Raw genomic sequence first — 17,616 nt, 5'->3', positions numbered from 1 at the left:
ATTAACAGAGAAGAGACACTAGAATTAAGAGAGTTAGGAAAGGTTTCCTGTAGAAGATGGGTTTTTAGTGGGGACGTAAAAGTACCAGTAGCTGGAGTGGAGGAGGGAGAGCATTCCAAGCATGGGGGAAAGCCAGAGAGAATGCCTGGAGCCCAGAGATAGTGTCTTGTTTGTGAACAGTCAGGAGGCCAGTGTCACTGGAATGGAGAGGACAAGAAAATGTGGTAGGGAATAAGGGATAAGAAGATGGGAAAGGTTTCAAACTATGTAAACATAGAGAGAACAAAGAGCTTTACTGTGCCTTGGCTTCCTCCTTTGTGAATGAGCAAAGCAATACCCACAGTATTTACATCACAGAGTTGTTGTAAGGATAAAAAACTAATGTAAAAAGCTTTACAAATCTAAAGATGCCATATAAGTGCTATTAGTTTTTTCACATTCTAAAAATTTCCCCCCATAGTACACATACTATATGTAACTTAATGAATAAAAAACATTTATTGAATACTTACTGTGTGTCAGGCTGTGCTAAGTCCTAGAGTTACAATAAAATAAAAAGACAGTTAAGGAGCTCATAGCTTAATAAGAGAAGACAACATGTATAAACAGGTGGTGCAGTAAGGGAGGGAAGTCGCAGGGATGGTGATCAGTCACAGGACAATTGAGTGATGTATCTTTTCCTGAAATAGTGGTATTGACCTGATTAGTAGCTTTTGCATGATATATTTTAAAAACAGCTTTTAAAAAAAGTTTTGCTCCTATTAAATAATGTCCAGGTTAAAAAGCAGCAAGTAAACAGTTTATTCCTTCATTCAACACCCACTTAAGGAATGCCTTCTGTCTACAGAGCATTATGTTAGGTGATGAGGAATATAGAAATAGAAAAGCAAACTGGAGGCGGAGTCAAGATGACAGAGTAGAGGCAGGAACTCACCTGAACTCTGAATTCATTATCTGACAAAAATTGCTGGGAAAACTAGAAAGCAGTTTGGCAGAAACTAGGTATGGAACAATATTTCATGCTGTATACCAAGATAAGGACAAAATGGGTACATGATTTATACATAAAGTATAATATCATAAACAAATTCGGGGAGTGTAGAAAATTTTACCTGTCAGGTCCATGGATAAAGGAAAAATTTATGACCAAATAAAAGTTAGAGGGTATGACAAGCGATAAAATGGATACTTTTTATTACATTAAATTAAAAGTTTTGCACAAACAAAACCAATGCAACCAAGATTAGAAGGAAAGCAGGAAACTGGGGAAAAATGTACAAGTTTCTCTGATATAGCTTCATTTCTCAAATATATAGAGAACAGAGTCTAGTTTTTAGAATATGAGTCATTCCCCGGTTGATAAATAGTCTAAAGATATGAGCAAGTAGTTTTCAGGAGAAAAAAATCAAAACTGACTATAGTTATATGAAAAAATGCTCTAAATCACTACTGATTAGATAAATGCAAATCAAAACAACTGTAACAGGCCATCTTACACCTATCAGATTGGCTAATATGACAGAAAAGGCAAATGACAAATGCTGGAGAAGATGTGGAAAAACTGGAATACAATGTACTGTTGGTGGAGTTGTGAATTGATCTAGAGCAATTTGGAACTATGCCCAGAGGGTTATAAAACTGTGTGATACCTCCAACAGGTTCGTATTCCAAAGACATCAAAGAAAAAGGAAAAGGACCTATACGCACAAAAATATTTATACTAGCTCTTTTTGTATTGGCAAAGATTTGGAAATTTAGGGGATGCCTATCAATTGGGGAATGTCAGAACACAAGTTCTGATATATCATTATGACGGAATGTCATTGTATTATATGAAATGACAAGTAAGATGGTTTCAGAAAAACCTGGAAAACATATGAATTGATGCAAAGTGAAGTGAGCAGAACCAAGATAACATTGTACACAGTAATAGCAATATCATATGATGATCAATACAATGATCCAAGGAAATTTTCAAAGGAGTTATGATGAAAAATTCTATCCACCTCTAGAGAAAGAACTGATGAAGTACAAATGCAAATCAAAACATACTTTTTACTTTATTTTTCTTTGGTCTTTCTTATTTTGGTCTGTTTTCTTTTGCAACATGGCTAATATGCAAATACATTTTTCAAGATTTCACATGTATAATCTATATCAAATCACTTGACTTTGGAAGGAGGGATTATGGGAAGTAGGGAGAGAATTTGGAACTCAAAATTTAAAAAGACAAATGTTAAAAAAATTTTACATGTAATTGAGGAAAAAATAAACTAAGAAACTTTAAAAAAAAAAAAAGAAAAGAAAAATCTGTCTCAGGAAGACTCTCCTCTAGTCTTGATGGACAGCTGGTACAACGAACACACATTTCAAATGGTCCACCAGCAACAAAATCCAATTTAAGAATAGCAAATAACAAGGAGCCAGTAGCAGTATTTCTTACTGACTGTCATAATTATTAGTAATACAATAATGTCACTCATGATATAGTATATGCATTGTAGAATGCATTTTAATGATCACCATTTGCAATAATATGCTATGTAATAATATGAAATTTTTACAACTACTGTAGCTGTATGTAGAAAGGCAGCCCAGCCCAGGAGATGAGGAGCAAGATTTGGGGTCCCAAGACTTTGGCTCAAGTCCTGCCTCTAAAACATGGTGGCTATGACTTTGGGCAAGTCACCTAACTTCTTAGTAACCCATACAACTGTCTATGAATGACAACAAGTTGGGAGCAAGTGCTGATGTACTTTGGTGGAGGGAGTTTCCTTATTAGGAGCTCCTAATACCAATAATATGACACACGATAGTTGTCCACTTCTGATATCTATACTAACAGATGAAAGAAACATTTAGAAGATTATCTCATCACTTTATCAAGTAAGAGCAACAATGACTACTAGAATTATTATTAATATGTTCTTGTTTTTTTATAATGATACATTATTACAATTTTTAATAGCATAGTTTAAACAATTACAAGAACACACGTTTGAAGGTACTATTGTAATACCACTTCAGAAAACATTATTATTAGTACTCTTAATTTAAGTATATAACAAATGGGGAGAGCAAACTGGCATGAGTGCTACTGAATCTTATTTGAAGCAATAAATTGGTGGCACTTTGCTACTCCTTACTCTTTGCATCTCTTCTTTCTCTTTTCCTGTCCCCTTTCTGTTTTTTAACACAAATCTACTTCCTTGGATGATTAGAACCACCCACAGGTATTTCTTAAGCTTGCTGATGGCACTCAGACCTAAAAAAATATGTTGCTGGTACCTAGATCTAGGCAAATATCCTCTTTTAAAAAAAATTTTGTATAAATCAGATAATCTTAAAAGGAGGCTACAAGTATACAATTCTTAAAATTTTTTCAAGGGCTTTCTTGCATTTTCTAATCTGATAGCTAAACATGCAAATGTTGATTAACAATTTACCAAATGCAACGGTCCAACAGTCTCTCTTGTTTTCTCCTTGTACAGGTTCCATATTAGCAACAGGAACATCTTTTTGCCTGGGGTCCCATACCTTCACGGTTCCTATCAGGAATAAAAAGGGATTGGTAAAATGAGATGGTGATCAGTTAGTTTCCTTTTAGTTTTCTTGTATCATCTTGCTAAAACCAATGATAAAACTCACATATTTTCTGACTTATAATAACTAGGAAATAGTATCAAGGAAAGGGCATTGGATATGAAGTCAGAGCACCTAGGAAGTAACATATGGGACTGTGAGCAAATTAAATATTCTCTCTGTACCTCAATTTACTCATATATGAAAAATAAGGAGATTAGACTAGCTGACCTCTGTGATGTTGAAAATCTAATGTGTGTCCTTACCTGCCCCCCAGTTTTTTGGGGAAACTAGCTAAGATGTACTGATAAATTCAGCAGGAGTTTAAGCTTTTAAGCATTTATTAAAGAGTAAAGATAACACATGGAGTACAGCCTATCTCCTTTCCTCTCTTTCTCTGCCACAAACCCTAAGTCCCAGAATGAAAAGGGTGATCCTCGGAGGCTTCTCCCAGAAGTCCCCTGTGAAACAGGAAGCAGGACTATCCCCACACACAGCTCCAAGCTAATTGGCTGGTAGCATTGATTGACATGACTTACAGGTGGTTCTATAGATGTAACTTCTAGATGCCAGGCAACTTCTGGATGCTAAGTCACATGCTTTCTCCTCAGGGTGGAGCTACCCTGGTTCTCACAATGTCTTTCTCAGCAGGGGGGTGGCACCCTGATTCTCACACCTCTAAGGTCCTTTCTAGCTCTAAATCTGTCATTCTATAATTCTAAGCAATACTGTACCTATCAATCACAGAAATAACATCAATATCACCTGACTAGTTTTTCAGATTAATGAATTTTTAAAAGCCATTTTAAAATAACCCATAATCTAGGTTTCACTTACAAAGAAAGCACAGCTGTTACCTACTTCAGATCACAGACTTTTTTCTTTGTTCTAGCTTGATGCTAACCTATTAAAATGCTCTCATTATTATTTTCATTCCATTTTTCCCCTTTTCGATAATGTTATCTGACTTATATAGGTACAATAAAAGTATAATCAAACAGCCAACCAACAAATATTTAATAAGGTCCTACTATAAGCTTTTGTTACTGCTGTGCCTTATGTAGGAAATCAAATATATAATTTCTTTTAAAAAAACCTTTCATTTTCTTTTAGTAATAGAGAAAAAGAACAGAATAAAATTAAAGGTAATCCTTCTTCTCTAACCAATTTCTGGATGATGAAATCCTTGAGGGCAGAGAACCTAACATAATGCAATAAAAATGCAATAAATTCTGAATGACTGAATTCCTATTTCTGCCTTTTACTTGAACATATAATTATTCAAGTTAATTAACTGTATTTACCTCCTATTCTTACATCACACCTGGAGAGATGGGAATGTGTATACTGATACAAGGGCAGTCACGGGGGAGGGGGGGTAGTTCAGAAAATTAATCAATTTACAAACATTCATTAAGTGCCTACTATGTGCTAGGCACTGGCAATACAACAGCAAAAATGAAACAGTCACTGCCATCAAGGAGCTTCTACCAGGGGAGAAAATAAGTATAGAAATATATAAAAATATTCACAATAAATTCATAGTAACTTTTTGAAAATTTAGGTAAATATGTATATAAAATTTACATATGTATGTATCCCTTGTGACTGTAAAATAAGAGCCATAAAGAACTGCTTCTGAGTCCCTATTGAAAACTTTTTCTATTCTTCGCCTCTCCCAGTCAGCTGAAGCCACCAAACGTTCTCCTTCAAGGACCTTCCTTTTCTTCTCCCTAGCATGCTTATGTGCCTGAATTTCCCTTCTGCTTCTCCCTGAAGTCACAAAGGACCTGGGAGAGATTAGGGCACTGGCATTGAAGAAACCTGGGATACATAATCTCTTTCTGTTAATAGATGTAATTTAATCTTTTGCTTTTTAACAGCAGTCAATCTGGCAATTTCTACTTGTACTAAGTCTGTTTTTTTTTTAAAGGAGAAAAAGAGAAGTTGCCACTCAGATTGGCAGTTACTAGATTTTAAAAGTCTACAAGGTTCACAGGAAAACAGATTTCAATGACTTCGTCCAGTACAGAGCTAAAATAGCAAGTGTCATGCCACCACACTGATACTAATTTTATCTAATGTCGTTTATTTTACTTAAAAACTAACATAAGAAGACTTAGTTTTAAACTCTAACTTGCCCACTAGCAGAAGCATGCAATAATGAAGAGGATAACAGACTAGGTCTTAAGAGGCCCTGGGTTCTAGTCTTAGTTCTGTCACATACCAGCTGGGGATCACAGATCAATCACAGCCAAATCATCCATTTCACCCTCAGTTAAATTGGGATAATATCACTTGTCTTACTACCTCACAAGATTGTTTTAAGTATAAACAAGAGTGTAAATGATAAACTGATGTAGGAATAGAAATATTACTATCATAGAACTCTACAGACATTTAGACTCAAATGAGGGAATAAATATAGTTAAAACTAGGGATTCAAAAAGACTTTTTTTTTTACTTCAGTATCCACAAAGATGGATGGATAGAATTTTCCCGGGAAATGATAGTGTATGTTGACTCACCATCTCGGCTTCCAGTTACAATTTCTGGTGCTCCTTCCCCAATTCCTAAGCCACCTACACCATCTATAGTATTTATGATTTCCTTATGGCCTTTTACAGAGTACACTGGCATCAGTGGAGCTTCCAAATTCCTATATAAGAAAAAAGTTATAAACACAGCATACTTAGTCTTCCACTAAAATTTGGTAATAAAATAAACACAAGGTTCAAATTTGCATTTAAAATAAAGGCTCTCTTATGAAAGTTCTCTCTGAAATATATTAGTTTTAAAATGTTTGCATTTCACTCTGTCATCTTATCTCCCCACTTAATACTCCACTGCTCACCTTTAAATCTTCAGATTTAAAATATAAGTCTTATACTAACTTTAATAAAAAATAAATTCAAATTAGTTTAGATTACAACCAAAGTGGGTATTGCTATTTTGGTTGAGACTTTTTTACTAATATCTAATATGTGGACAAAACAGTTTAATTTCATACTAATAAGAAAACTCCCTTAATGGAAGGCATATACTTTTATTTTCAGTGTGAATGGCAGATAATGCCTCATCCACTGAAATAATTTTATTGATTTTCTAAATTGTGCCTAAATATTGTAAATAATTTAGAATATTAGCTGTGATATAATATTATGTACACTCAAATATTCCAAACTACTTTAATAATGGCTGACAAAGAGAGAGACAGTCAAGAATTGGACTGTGGAAGTGTATGTATATCCTAGACAGGAAGTTTGAGCAATAACGCTGTCCTCACATAGCTAGTTTTAACAAACTCTCTTTTTTTGAATCTCTTCTCCAATTCTTTTCTCACTCTTTTTACTTCTCCTGTTGGAGTCTTTCCTAATCTTTCCTTCCTTTAATATTTAGTCTTACATATCTTTTTTTTTAACAGAAAAACAAAGTTTACAAATGATAAACCTTGCCTGTCTATTTGTTTAACAAGACAAGGTTTACCATAGGGGTTTAGCCATGGAATCGAGAAGATGCATTCAAATCCTTTTTCTGACATACAGGTATGACTATGGATAAGTTACAGATGAGTTGCCATACTGCACTGGTTTATACAAACTTCTATTTCTCAATCTATTCTCTATTCCTTTCATGCGCCTTTCTTTTTTCTGGGTAACCTTTCCTAATCTTTCTCTCCTTTAATATTTCACCTTAGGTCCTGTGCATGTTGGTAGATGTTATTTGTTTGTGAAACAGTTAATACAAAGAAGAATTATGAATAGCCCCAATTTCCTAAAGGATATAAGACTAAGCTACAGAAAAACAGCATCAGGACAATTTTCTTCTCAAGTGGCATGGGTCAGGATGCTCGCCAAGATACCCTTATATACTCATACATTTCAAGTCAATTACTAGGAATGATGCTCCTAAAAATTAAAAGGTCATAGGACTTTGAGGTAGGAATGACAGCTTTTAGAGAGCACCTGGTCCAATCCCCGCATTTTATTGGTAAGAAAATTCAGAGAGGGGAAGCCATTTGCCGCCAGTCACAAATAAAGGTGATGTCTTTCAAAGCCTTGATTCAATTCTGGGCCCTTCGACTCCAAAAGGTAATTCTGATAAAAGATACAGATGACAATATTTTGGCATCCTTATTATGGCTCCATTTTATGATACAAATTTACCTTAATCTATATAAAAGCTATATTCCTGAAAATTGATTTAGAAAACCAGCTTTTAAATTCACAAGTAGAAATCTTTATTTAAAGAAACACGGCCAATGAATATTTTTGTGAAGGAAATGCCACTTTTGTCATTAAAATAAATACAAAATAAATTTTCAGTTTTATAAGTTTGGATCATCACATAAATTTCCTTAGAGTAAGACTATAGCCAGAAGTTGAAGGTCCTGAACGTTAGCATTTAAAGAGATTAAATGCTATATCATTTTCTTAAATGTCCATATTGTTAATATTTGCAATAACTAAAAAAATGAACCAACCCTCTCAACCTGCACTTGAATATGAATAATCAAAATAGATTTTGAGAAACATCTATCTTAAAACCAAATTAAGACTGAACAAGGAAACTTTTAAAAAAATTCTCATTTCTAGCGACAGAATGATGGGAATGCCAAAGAATTTTTTATCTCATCTGTCTAAACATATATTAAATAATCTTACCATATATTTAGGTTTCCATCAAAATCCCCAGTAGCTAGATATCTCATCTGCAGAGATGCTGCACCAAATGTTCCACATTTAAAAGGCTTGGACTTTTCAATCTTGATATGGGGAGAAAAGGAAAAATTATTTGCCTAAGCAGCTACTTGTAATCCATAATATTTATGGAACTGTTATGGAATTTAAATAAGACACATAATATAAAATGTAATAAAACATTTTCTGATAAAATGCTAATCATATTTTCCTTTAGCCTTTTTTCTATAATTTTTAAAATATCACATTACTGAAAAGGGAAGAGTAGTATTTAATAAGTTTTTTAATTTATTTTGTGCATATATTCTCCTTTCCCCTTATCTCTCTAATAGGCTAACAATTGCTATCTCCACTGATTTGCAAATAGGGGAATTTCATTCATTAATACATCACATTCTTCCTTGAAATCAATATGAAATTATTTTTTCTAGAAAGCTACAGAAACTAAACAGAAAAGCAAAAATGTTTATATGCTTCTGCAGAACACAACATGCTGGGAAAGATTCTCTAGAGATCCTTATATTTATTCACTAGACACAAACTCAGGAGTTTTTAAATTTTTAAAAAAAGCTCAACTAATATTTAAAATTTCATGATTACATCTGAGAAAACTCATGATATGCCAATGTACTGTAACATATCCTTTGAGACTTTATTTCCCCCAGTTGGACATTCTCAACCCCCATGATCTGAACCTCTTCAGTTTACCTCAGCCATATGCAGGGAGGGACATATTCCTTAACCAACCACAAAAGGTTCCATCTCCACAATCCATAACTCTTAAATTTTTCTAGGAGACAATAAGGCCCCATCTCCCATCTTTCCCTGTGCCCTTCTAAACCTATTCTCAATTTTCACTGCAACCTCCAGTCACTCTACTCTGCTTTCCCAGACCACTACAATGATGTTCTACTCTCACTCCCTTCAAAATCTTGATCCTATCTTTATATAGTTAACTAGTTTAAATTTTACAGTTTCTCTACCCTTGAATCCCTCATTCCCTTGTTTTATTAAGGCTCATCCCTTTCAATTTCATCCTAGATTACTCCCATAATTCAGTACTACTTTAAATGACTAAATGTCACTAGAGAAAGTCACACAACTTTGTCAACTAGGTCAAGAATTAATTTAGGTTGTATAATTCTCAACTGAGTCCAAACTGTTGCACATCAATACTTTAACAGAGAGCAGGTGGACTGTCTTCTATGATAATAGCCTTGGTTCATTTCTTCAAGCTACCATTTCCTCCCTGGCCCCATCTCAGCAAAGGGCCTCATCTCAAGTTTTATGGAAACAATTTAGACAGTCTGACTAAAGCGCCTTCATTCCCTTAATCCAACACTTCACATCTTAACACCATCCCCTGGTTTTTTTCTCCTCTGCTCCAGCCTTAGACTCAGAAGTGGGTGATTATTCTCCTTGGCAATCCAAACCCTATCCCTCTACAGTATTTTGTCTTTGATCTCATCCCCTCCCAGGAGCTTGTCCTTTACTTACATTTCATCCATTCTACCTAATTTCCAATCTCTCCTTATTTATTAGCTTCTTCCCTAATACAAACATGAAAATCTCTCCCAAATTAAAAACCAACAAAGAAAAACACCTTTACTACTTTACTGTACCCTATATTTCCTCAAACTATATCTCTCCCTTTCACATCCAAAATCCCAGAAAAATACTCCACTCATTGCCTTAACTTCCCCATCTTACATTCACTTCTCAGTATCTTGTGGTGTGGATTCTGATTTTGCTCCCTTAATGAAAATGCTCTGGGTAATTTAATCCAGATCTTTGTACTGCTCAAGTTAATGGCCTTTTCTCATTTTACATCCTGTACAGAATTTCACACTGTCACTGCTGATTTCCAGCCTTGGATACTCTCTCCTGTTTTTTGTTTTGTTTTGTTTTTTTGTGAGGCAATTGGGGTTAAGTGACTTGCCCAGGGTCACATAGCTAGTAAATGTCAAGTATCTGAGGCCAGATTTGAACTCAGGTCCTCCTGAATCCAGAGCTGGTACTTTATCCACTGCACCACCTAGCTGCCCCACTATCCCTCATCAATGCTCTTTACTATAAAAACTGATCCTTCTCTGTCTCTCCTGTGGAGTCAACACTCATGACATAACCCTGTGTGTAGCTGTAACCCAGGGCTTAATCCTGGACTCTCTTCTTTCCCTACATTCTCTCTCTTGGTTACCTCATCAGTTCCCATGGATTCAACTATCATCCCTATAAAATGACTTTCAAATCAATATACCCAACCCATACCTTTCTCCTCAGCTGCAGTCCTGAGTCATGTCTGTCATACATATCTACATGGAAGTTAAATAGGCATCTTAAATTCACCATGTTCAAAACAGAACTATCCTTCTCTCTAAATTTAACTCTCAAACTTCCTTTTTCTGTCCAAGGTTCAACCAATCTTCTGATCATCCAGGGTCCCAACTTTGGCATCATCATCAACTCTTCCCTCTTCCTCACTGTCCCCCACCCCATCCAGTCAACTGCCAGGTCTAGATTTTACCTCCATAGCATCTTTCAAATCCAGCAACTTTACTCACTGCTCTCACTCTGGCTCTCAGCATCTCTCAGCTAGACTATTGCAATAGCTCCCACCTGCTCTCCCTGCATCCAGTTTCCCTCTACTCTAATCCATCTCCACGCATGCTAAATTTCTATTGTTAAAGCACAGTTTTCATCATGTTACTTCCTTTTTAAGAAGTTCCAGCAGCTCCCTACTGCCTATAGGATAAAAATGAAAATTCCTTTTTTGGGCAGTTAGAGCCTTTCCCCATCTGGCTCCCCGCTTCCTGTTTGGATGCACATTATTCTCCCTCACCAACTCTACATTCTAGCCAAATGATGCTACTTGCTGTCACCTGGATACCTATCTTCATGCCCTCATGACTGAAATGATCTGCTTCCTCACCTTCAACCTCCCAAACTCCTAAACCGTGCCCCCTCCACACCTTCCAGTTCCTTTCAAGGATGAAGTCAAGTGTCACCTCCTACAAGAAGCTTTTCTAATTGTTCCAGTTGTTAGAAAGTATTTTGTGTATATTTTGTTTTGACTTCTCTAGGTATATGTTGCATCCTCCCAGTACGCTGTTTTGCTTTTATCTTTGTATACTCAGGGCTAATGAGTACTTGGCACAGAGGTGTTTACTAATGCTTGTTAAAAACTGCTGGGAAAAAAATTAAAAAATTTAAATTTAAAAATTTAAAAAGGGGGCAGCTAGATGGTGCAGTGGATAAAGCACTGGCCCTGGATTCAGGAGGACCTGAGTTCAAATCCGGGCCTCAGACACTTGACACTTACTAGCTGTGTGACCCTGGGCAAGTCACTTAACCTTCATTGACCTGCAAAAATTAATTTTAAAAAATTTTAAGGGGCAGCTAGGTGGCGCAGTGGATAGAGCACCGGCCCTGGAGTCAGGAGTACCTGAGTTCAAATCCGGCCTCAGACACTTAACACTTACTAGCTGTGTGACCCTGGGCAAGTCACTTAACCCCACTTGCCTCACTAAAAAAAAAAAAAAAATTAAAATAAAAACTGCTGGGAAAACTGGAAAATAGCACGGCAGAAACTAGGTTTAGACCAGCACTCACACCATGTACTAAAATAAGGTCAAAATGGGTACATAATTTACACATAAAGGATGATAGCATAAGCAAATTAAGAGAGCATGGAATTGTTTATCTGTCAGATTTATGGGCAGAGGAAGAATTTAGGACCAAAGGAGATATAGAGAGCAAAACAAAATGTAAAATAGATCAATGTTTATATAATATTAAAAAGGTTTTGCACAAACTAAACTAATGTGACCGAGATTACAAGGGAAGCAGAAAACTGTGAATTTTTGAAACAAGTATCTCTTATAAAGGACTCATTTCTCAATTATATAGAGAACTGAGTCAAACTTATAAAAATACAAGTCATTCCCCAATTGATAAATGGTCAAAGGATACTAATAGGCAGTTTTCAGACAAAGAAATGAAAGCTATCTATAGTCATATGAAAAAATCCTTAGATCACTATTGATCAGAGAAATGCAAATTACAACAACCCAGGAATCACCTCATACATATCAGAGTAGCAAATATAACAAAAAAGGAAAATATTGGATGATAGAGATGTGGGAAAACTGGGACGCTAATCCACTGTTGGAGTTGTGAAAAGATCCAACCATTCTGGAAAGCAATTTGGAACTTCTCAAAGCAATATAGAACTATGCATACCCTTTGATTCAGCAAAACCATTGCTAGATATTGCTAGGTATAGCCCAAAGACATCCCCCCAAAGAGAAAAAGACCTATTTGTACAAAAATATTTATAGCAGCTCTTTCTGTGGTGGAAATCAAAGAAAATACCGATCAGTTGGGGAATGGCTAAACAAGCTGTGGTATATAATGGTGAGGGAAATATTATTGTGCTTTAAGAAATGAATGACAAGCAGAATGATTTCAGAAAGGCCTAGAAAGACTTGTATGAACTTGTATGCATCAGCATAGTGAAGTGAGCAGAACATTGGGCAGAGACAGAGTAATACTGTTTGATGAAGAACTGTGAATGATTTAACTATTCTCAGCAATACAATGATTCAAGACAATTCCAAAGGACTAATGATGAAACATACTATCTACTTCCAAAGAAATTATATTGATTAAACAGAATGAAGCATGTTGTTTTTCACTTTCTTTCATTTTTGTCTTTTATTCAATTTTTCTTGTACAAAATGACTAATATGGTAATGTTTAACATAACTGCACATGTATAACCCATATCTAATTGCTTACTGCCTCAGGGAGTAGGGAGAGTAGAGAGGGAAGGAGGGATAAAATTTGGAACTCAAAATGATAAAAAAATGTTTATTATTTAAAAAATAATTCTTGTTAAAAAAATAATGCTTATTAAACTGAAATAGACTTGGAAGTAGCTTAGTGATCATCCACTGTGACCTCCTCATTTCATAGATGATGAATCCAAAGCTCACACAGACTAAATGATGCACTGAGGGTCACCTAGGTGGTAATGGCCAAACTAGGCCTAGAATTCAAGTCCCCTTATTCCCAGTTCAGGTGACTATTTTACCACATTTCTTCTATCCTTTTCATCCTGACTTTTATGATCCTGTTGCTCCTCTTCACATTATTCTCCTAGTTTCTTTAACCTCCCTTAGCCAAGAAATCCCTTTTATTTGATATACTCCTCTGCTTCCCAACTCTTCCTCTCATGTTACTAACCTTAGCTCTCTTAGTCTTAGACAGCTCACCTGGGGAAACAAAGAGGGATGGAACTGCAGGTCTGCATCTTTGAACTATTTTCCCAAGATGTCAAGCCCTTTACTGACCCATCCCTCCCACTAGTGACTTGTGAAGTCACACTCTTTCCCTGCAAATAGTTCTTAAAATGACAAATACATCTTTTTAAAGAAATACCAAGTTTTCCTATAACAAAACAGACCCCCTTTTTCTTTTATTATAAGTACAAAACCAGTTTATTTGTATTTATCTTATTTCTTATTAAGCTCCTTATGAGCAAAGATCATATCAAATTTAATGTCTTCCTAGTGCCTAGAAGTGTGCTGCATAGGAGTTAATATTTGAATTGTATATCTTTAGTTGAATATAATCTCACTTTCCTCAGAACTATCATATCACCTTGTCCCTTTTAAGACTTTCCCTCCCACTCCACTCCTTGATATTGATATTGATCTCCAATATATCTTGTCATTTGGTACTATTCCTCATCTCTTACTCTATGCTATACTCCTACAGAATTAGAGTTCAAAAGGTAATCTGTAGGGACAGCTAGGTGGCACAGTGGATAAAGCACTGGCCTTGGATTCAGGAGGACCTGAGTTCAAATCCAGCCTCAGATACTTGACACTTAACTAGCTGTGTGACCCTGGGCAAGTCACTTAACCCTCATTGCCCTGCAAAAAAAAAAAAAAAGGTAATCTGTGGGGGCAGCTAGGTGGCACAGTGGATAGAGCATTGGCCATGGATTCAGGAGGACCTGGGTTCAAATCCGGGCCTCAGACACTTGACACTTACTAGCTAGGTGACCTTGGGCAAGTCACTTAACCCTCATTGCCCAACCAAAAAACAAAAACAAAATAAAACAAAAAAGGTGATTTGTGTGGCACTATTAGTATAGTGGGAAAGGTTATGCAAATTTTAATATGTGACATACTTTGTTTATCAATTTTCAAATAATTAGAATATGGCAAAATCTGTTTAACTTTAAAACTACAGTGGCTATCATTTTTCTCTGATGATTCTGAGACCTTTCAGATCTTATAGGGGTTCTTAAGCTTTATTGTGTCATGGGCATCTTTTGCATGCTCATGATGATAAAGCCCATACCTTTTCTTGAAATATTATTTCTAAATGTATAAAACAAAATACATAGAATAACAAAGGAAACCAGTGATGATGAGTTATCAAAATATTAAAAAAAACAAGTTCATACATCCCAAGTTAAAAGTCCCTATTATAGGATCTGAAGGCAATCATTATGACTATATGAATTTTATAGTTTTGAATTTTGAATAGAAGTATTAGTTTTACACATGTTAAGGCCAAAATTCTAGCTAGTCTGTCTAAAATATCTAATGAGTGGTCGCCAATAAATTATAAGCTTTAGCAAGAGTTAGGCTTTTAAGCATTTATCAAGGAAAATAAGAATTTGGTAAAGAGAGAGAGAAAGGCCTACATTCATCTATCTATTAAAGGGAGAGTGCATTCCTAAAAAGTAATTCAGATCCTTTCACCAACTTAGAATAAGGTCATTCTAGTAGCTAAGCAGTTCTAACCTAGATTCACTCTGATTTAGCAAATAGTATTTATCTTTCTTCCCTGTGCATGAAAAAAAATACAAGAAAATATATTGGTTTTAGACAGCAAGTAAGGGCTTGAAATTGACTTCTACATGGTTACAGTCACTCAGAGAAAGGGATGTAAGATCAATAAATAGACTGTTAGACGAAAGGATAGTTTCCATGAAAGAGGTACATACACATACTTTAGCTTAAGGTTTTCATGACTAATATTTAACTAATCACCCATCAAGAGGAACCTATAAGGTGCACAAAATATGACCTCTAAAAGTTAACAACAGAAGTGACAAGATAATGGCCACACACATGATGATGGACTAGTATCTCCAGGATCAAATATAAAAATTCTGTTTGGTTTTTAAAGCCCTTTATAACCTGGCCCTCTTCTACCTCTTTCAGTCTTCTTACACTTTATTCTTCTCCATGTACTCTAATCCTGCGATCCTGTTCTTCTGGCTAGTCCTTGACTAAGACATTCCATTTAATTTTGGCATTTTTATAGAGGCAGCTGGGTTTTGCAGCAGATACAGTGCTGGGCTTGGAGTCAGGAAGGTCTGAGTTCAAATTTGACCTCAGACACTTATTAGCTGTGTGACCCTGGACAAATCACTTAATTATGTCTGCCTCAGTTTCCTCATCTGTAAAATGAACTGGAGAAGGAAATGGAAAACCACTCTAGTATCTTTGCCAAGAAAACCCCAGATAGGGTCACAGAATTGGACAGAACTGAAAGGAATGAAGAATAACAATGGAACCAATGGAGGTTTCCAGCTAGCTGACAGTGGCTATGATCAGTAGCAGTCTACTGATGCTCAGACCCAAACCGAGGGGGGAGGGGGGTGTCAGGGGAGAGGGAGTAGTGATTTAGGTTAGGGAAAACTATCTCACATAATCATCAAGTAGACATTTATATTAACAAAGAGGAAAGGGTGGGGAGAGCAAGCTGCTAACACTTGAAACTCACTTTCATCTTAACTGGTCAAAGAAGGGAAGAATACACATATACACAGTTGTATACAGAAAAACAATTCACTCAACAAGTAAATAAGAAGAAAAAGTGTGAAAGGGACATTAAAAGGAGTGTAGGTTAAGGGAGGGATTAGTCCTAAGCAAAACAAATTCTAATTAAGAAGTACAAAATTATTTCTAGGTCTTTTTGAAGTAGCAAAGAATGAGAATATGATGCCCATCAACTGTGAAATGACTGAACAAGCTATGGTATATAAATGTGACGCAATTCAAGTGTGCTGTAAGAAAAGAGAAACCTGAGAAGATCTGTATGAACTGATACAGAGTGATGTGATCAGAACCAGGAGAATACTTTACACAATTAAATAATAATAAAAGCTAACATTTACACATTATTTACTATGTGCCAGGCACTGTTTCTAAGTATTCTACAATTATTTTTATTTGATACCCTCAGCAACCCTGGGATACAGGTGCTATTATTATCCCCATTTTATAGGTAAGGAAACTGAGGCAAACAGAGGTTAAGCAATCTGCCCAGAAAAAAAATATAATTTTAAAAATTGTTCATTACTACCAAAGAGACTTAACAATTATGGACTATCAAATTAAAATACAAAATCCAAACCATCCATCTTCTATTGTAAAAGGCACAATGCTAGACTTCTTGGCTACTGAGGTTTCCTTCAAGTCTCAAAATCTCTGATATGTACCTGTCAGTCACTGTGAACTAATTCTTTCTTGTGTGTTAGTCTTTTCTCTCCCACCTTGGGGGACAGAAGACTTGGGATGGAGAGGAATGTAATGAAGAATTCTGAATCTGGAGTAAAAAAACCTAAATTCAAATCCTGATTTTTGTTTACTACCCCATGTAACATCAGGCAAGTCGCCTACCCTCTCTGTATAATGAGGTAGTTCAATTCGATGATCTCTATACACACACACACACACACACACACACACACACTAAACTCCCCAGAGCAGGTATCCTGTCTCATTACTTCTGATCTTTCCCAGTACCTTGCACACAGTAGGGGCTCAATATTCTTAGTGAACTCAGATTTCAATGATTTCACTCCTCCCAGACCATCAAGAATGTCAGTGGGCACGAGGGTGAAAGTCGAAGAAGAAAGGCAGTGGGTACAAGAATTCTAATAGCTGTGTGAACAAAATAGTTTCACGTTGGAAGAATCAGGTGTTACCAAAGCTTGGATGGATCTTATAGGCTTCACCTTCCCGGCACAGCTCTATTTACAGATTGCTTATGGATTTCAATTCAACTAACATTTATTAAGTGCCTAAGAAGTATAAGGCACAAAGCATACAAAGGCAAAGCCTTGCCCTCAAGAAATTTACAATCTTTTGAGGGCTCACAATATAACAGCTAGGCTTTAATAAATAATTTCAAGATCGAGAGCTGATTCCAAAAGTGATTGTGACTAGTGGCAGGGATGGAATTTCCCATATGGGGAAAAGCAAAAAGACAGTTGAACTGGAAAGGAGATTAATATAAGGAATGTTGT

The 17,616-nt window shown here is 35.9% G+C and overlaps 1 protein-coding gene across 1 annotated transcript in view; it reads right to left on the bottom strand.

The window, feature by feature from the left end:
• Nucleotides 1–17,616, bottom strand: part of DNAAF10 (dynein axonemal assembly factor 10) — a 38,394-nt gene that overhangs the window by 17,557 nt on the left and 3,221 nt on the right. The window contains exons 2-4 of the mRNA XM_043989547.1: nt 8,247–8,347; nt 6,111–6,241; nt 3,447–3,548 (exon numbers count right to left, since the gene is read on the bottom strand). Of these exons, the coding sequence (XP_043845482.1) occupies nt 3,447–3,548; nt 6,111–6,241; nt 8,247–8,347 (334 nt within the window). The remainder of the gene's footprint in view (nt 1–3,446; nt 3,549–6,110; nt 6,242–8,246; nt 8,348–17,616) is intronic.

Source organism: Dromiciops gliroides, chromosome 2 (assembly GCF_019393635.1).
Source record: "Dromiciops gliroides isolate mDroGli1 chromosome 2, mDroGli1.pri, whole genome shotgun sequence".
Lineage (NCBI taxonomy): Eukaryota > Metazoa > Chordata > Mammalia > Microbiotheria > Microbiotheriidae > Dromiciops > Dromiciops gliroides.
This window is presented reverse-complemented; position numbering and strand designations above follow the sequence as displayed.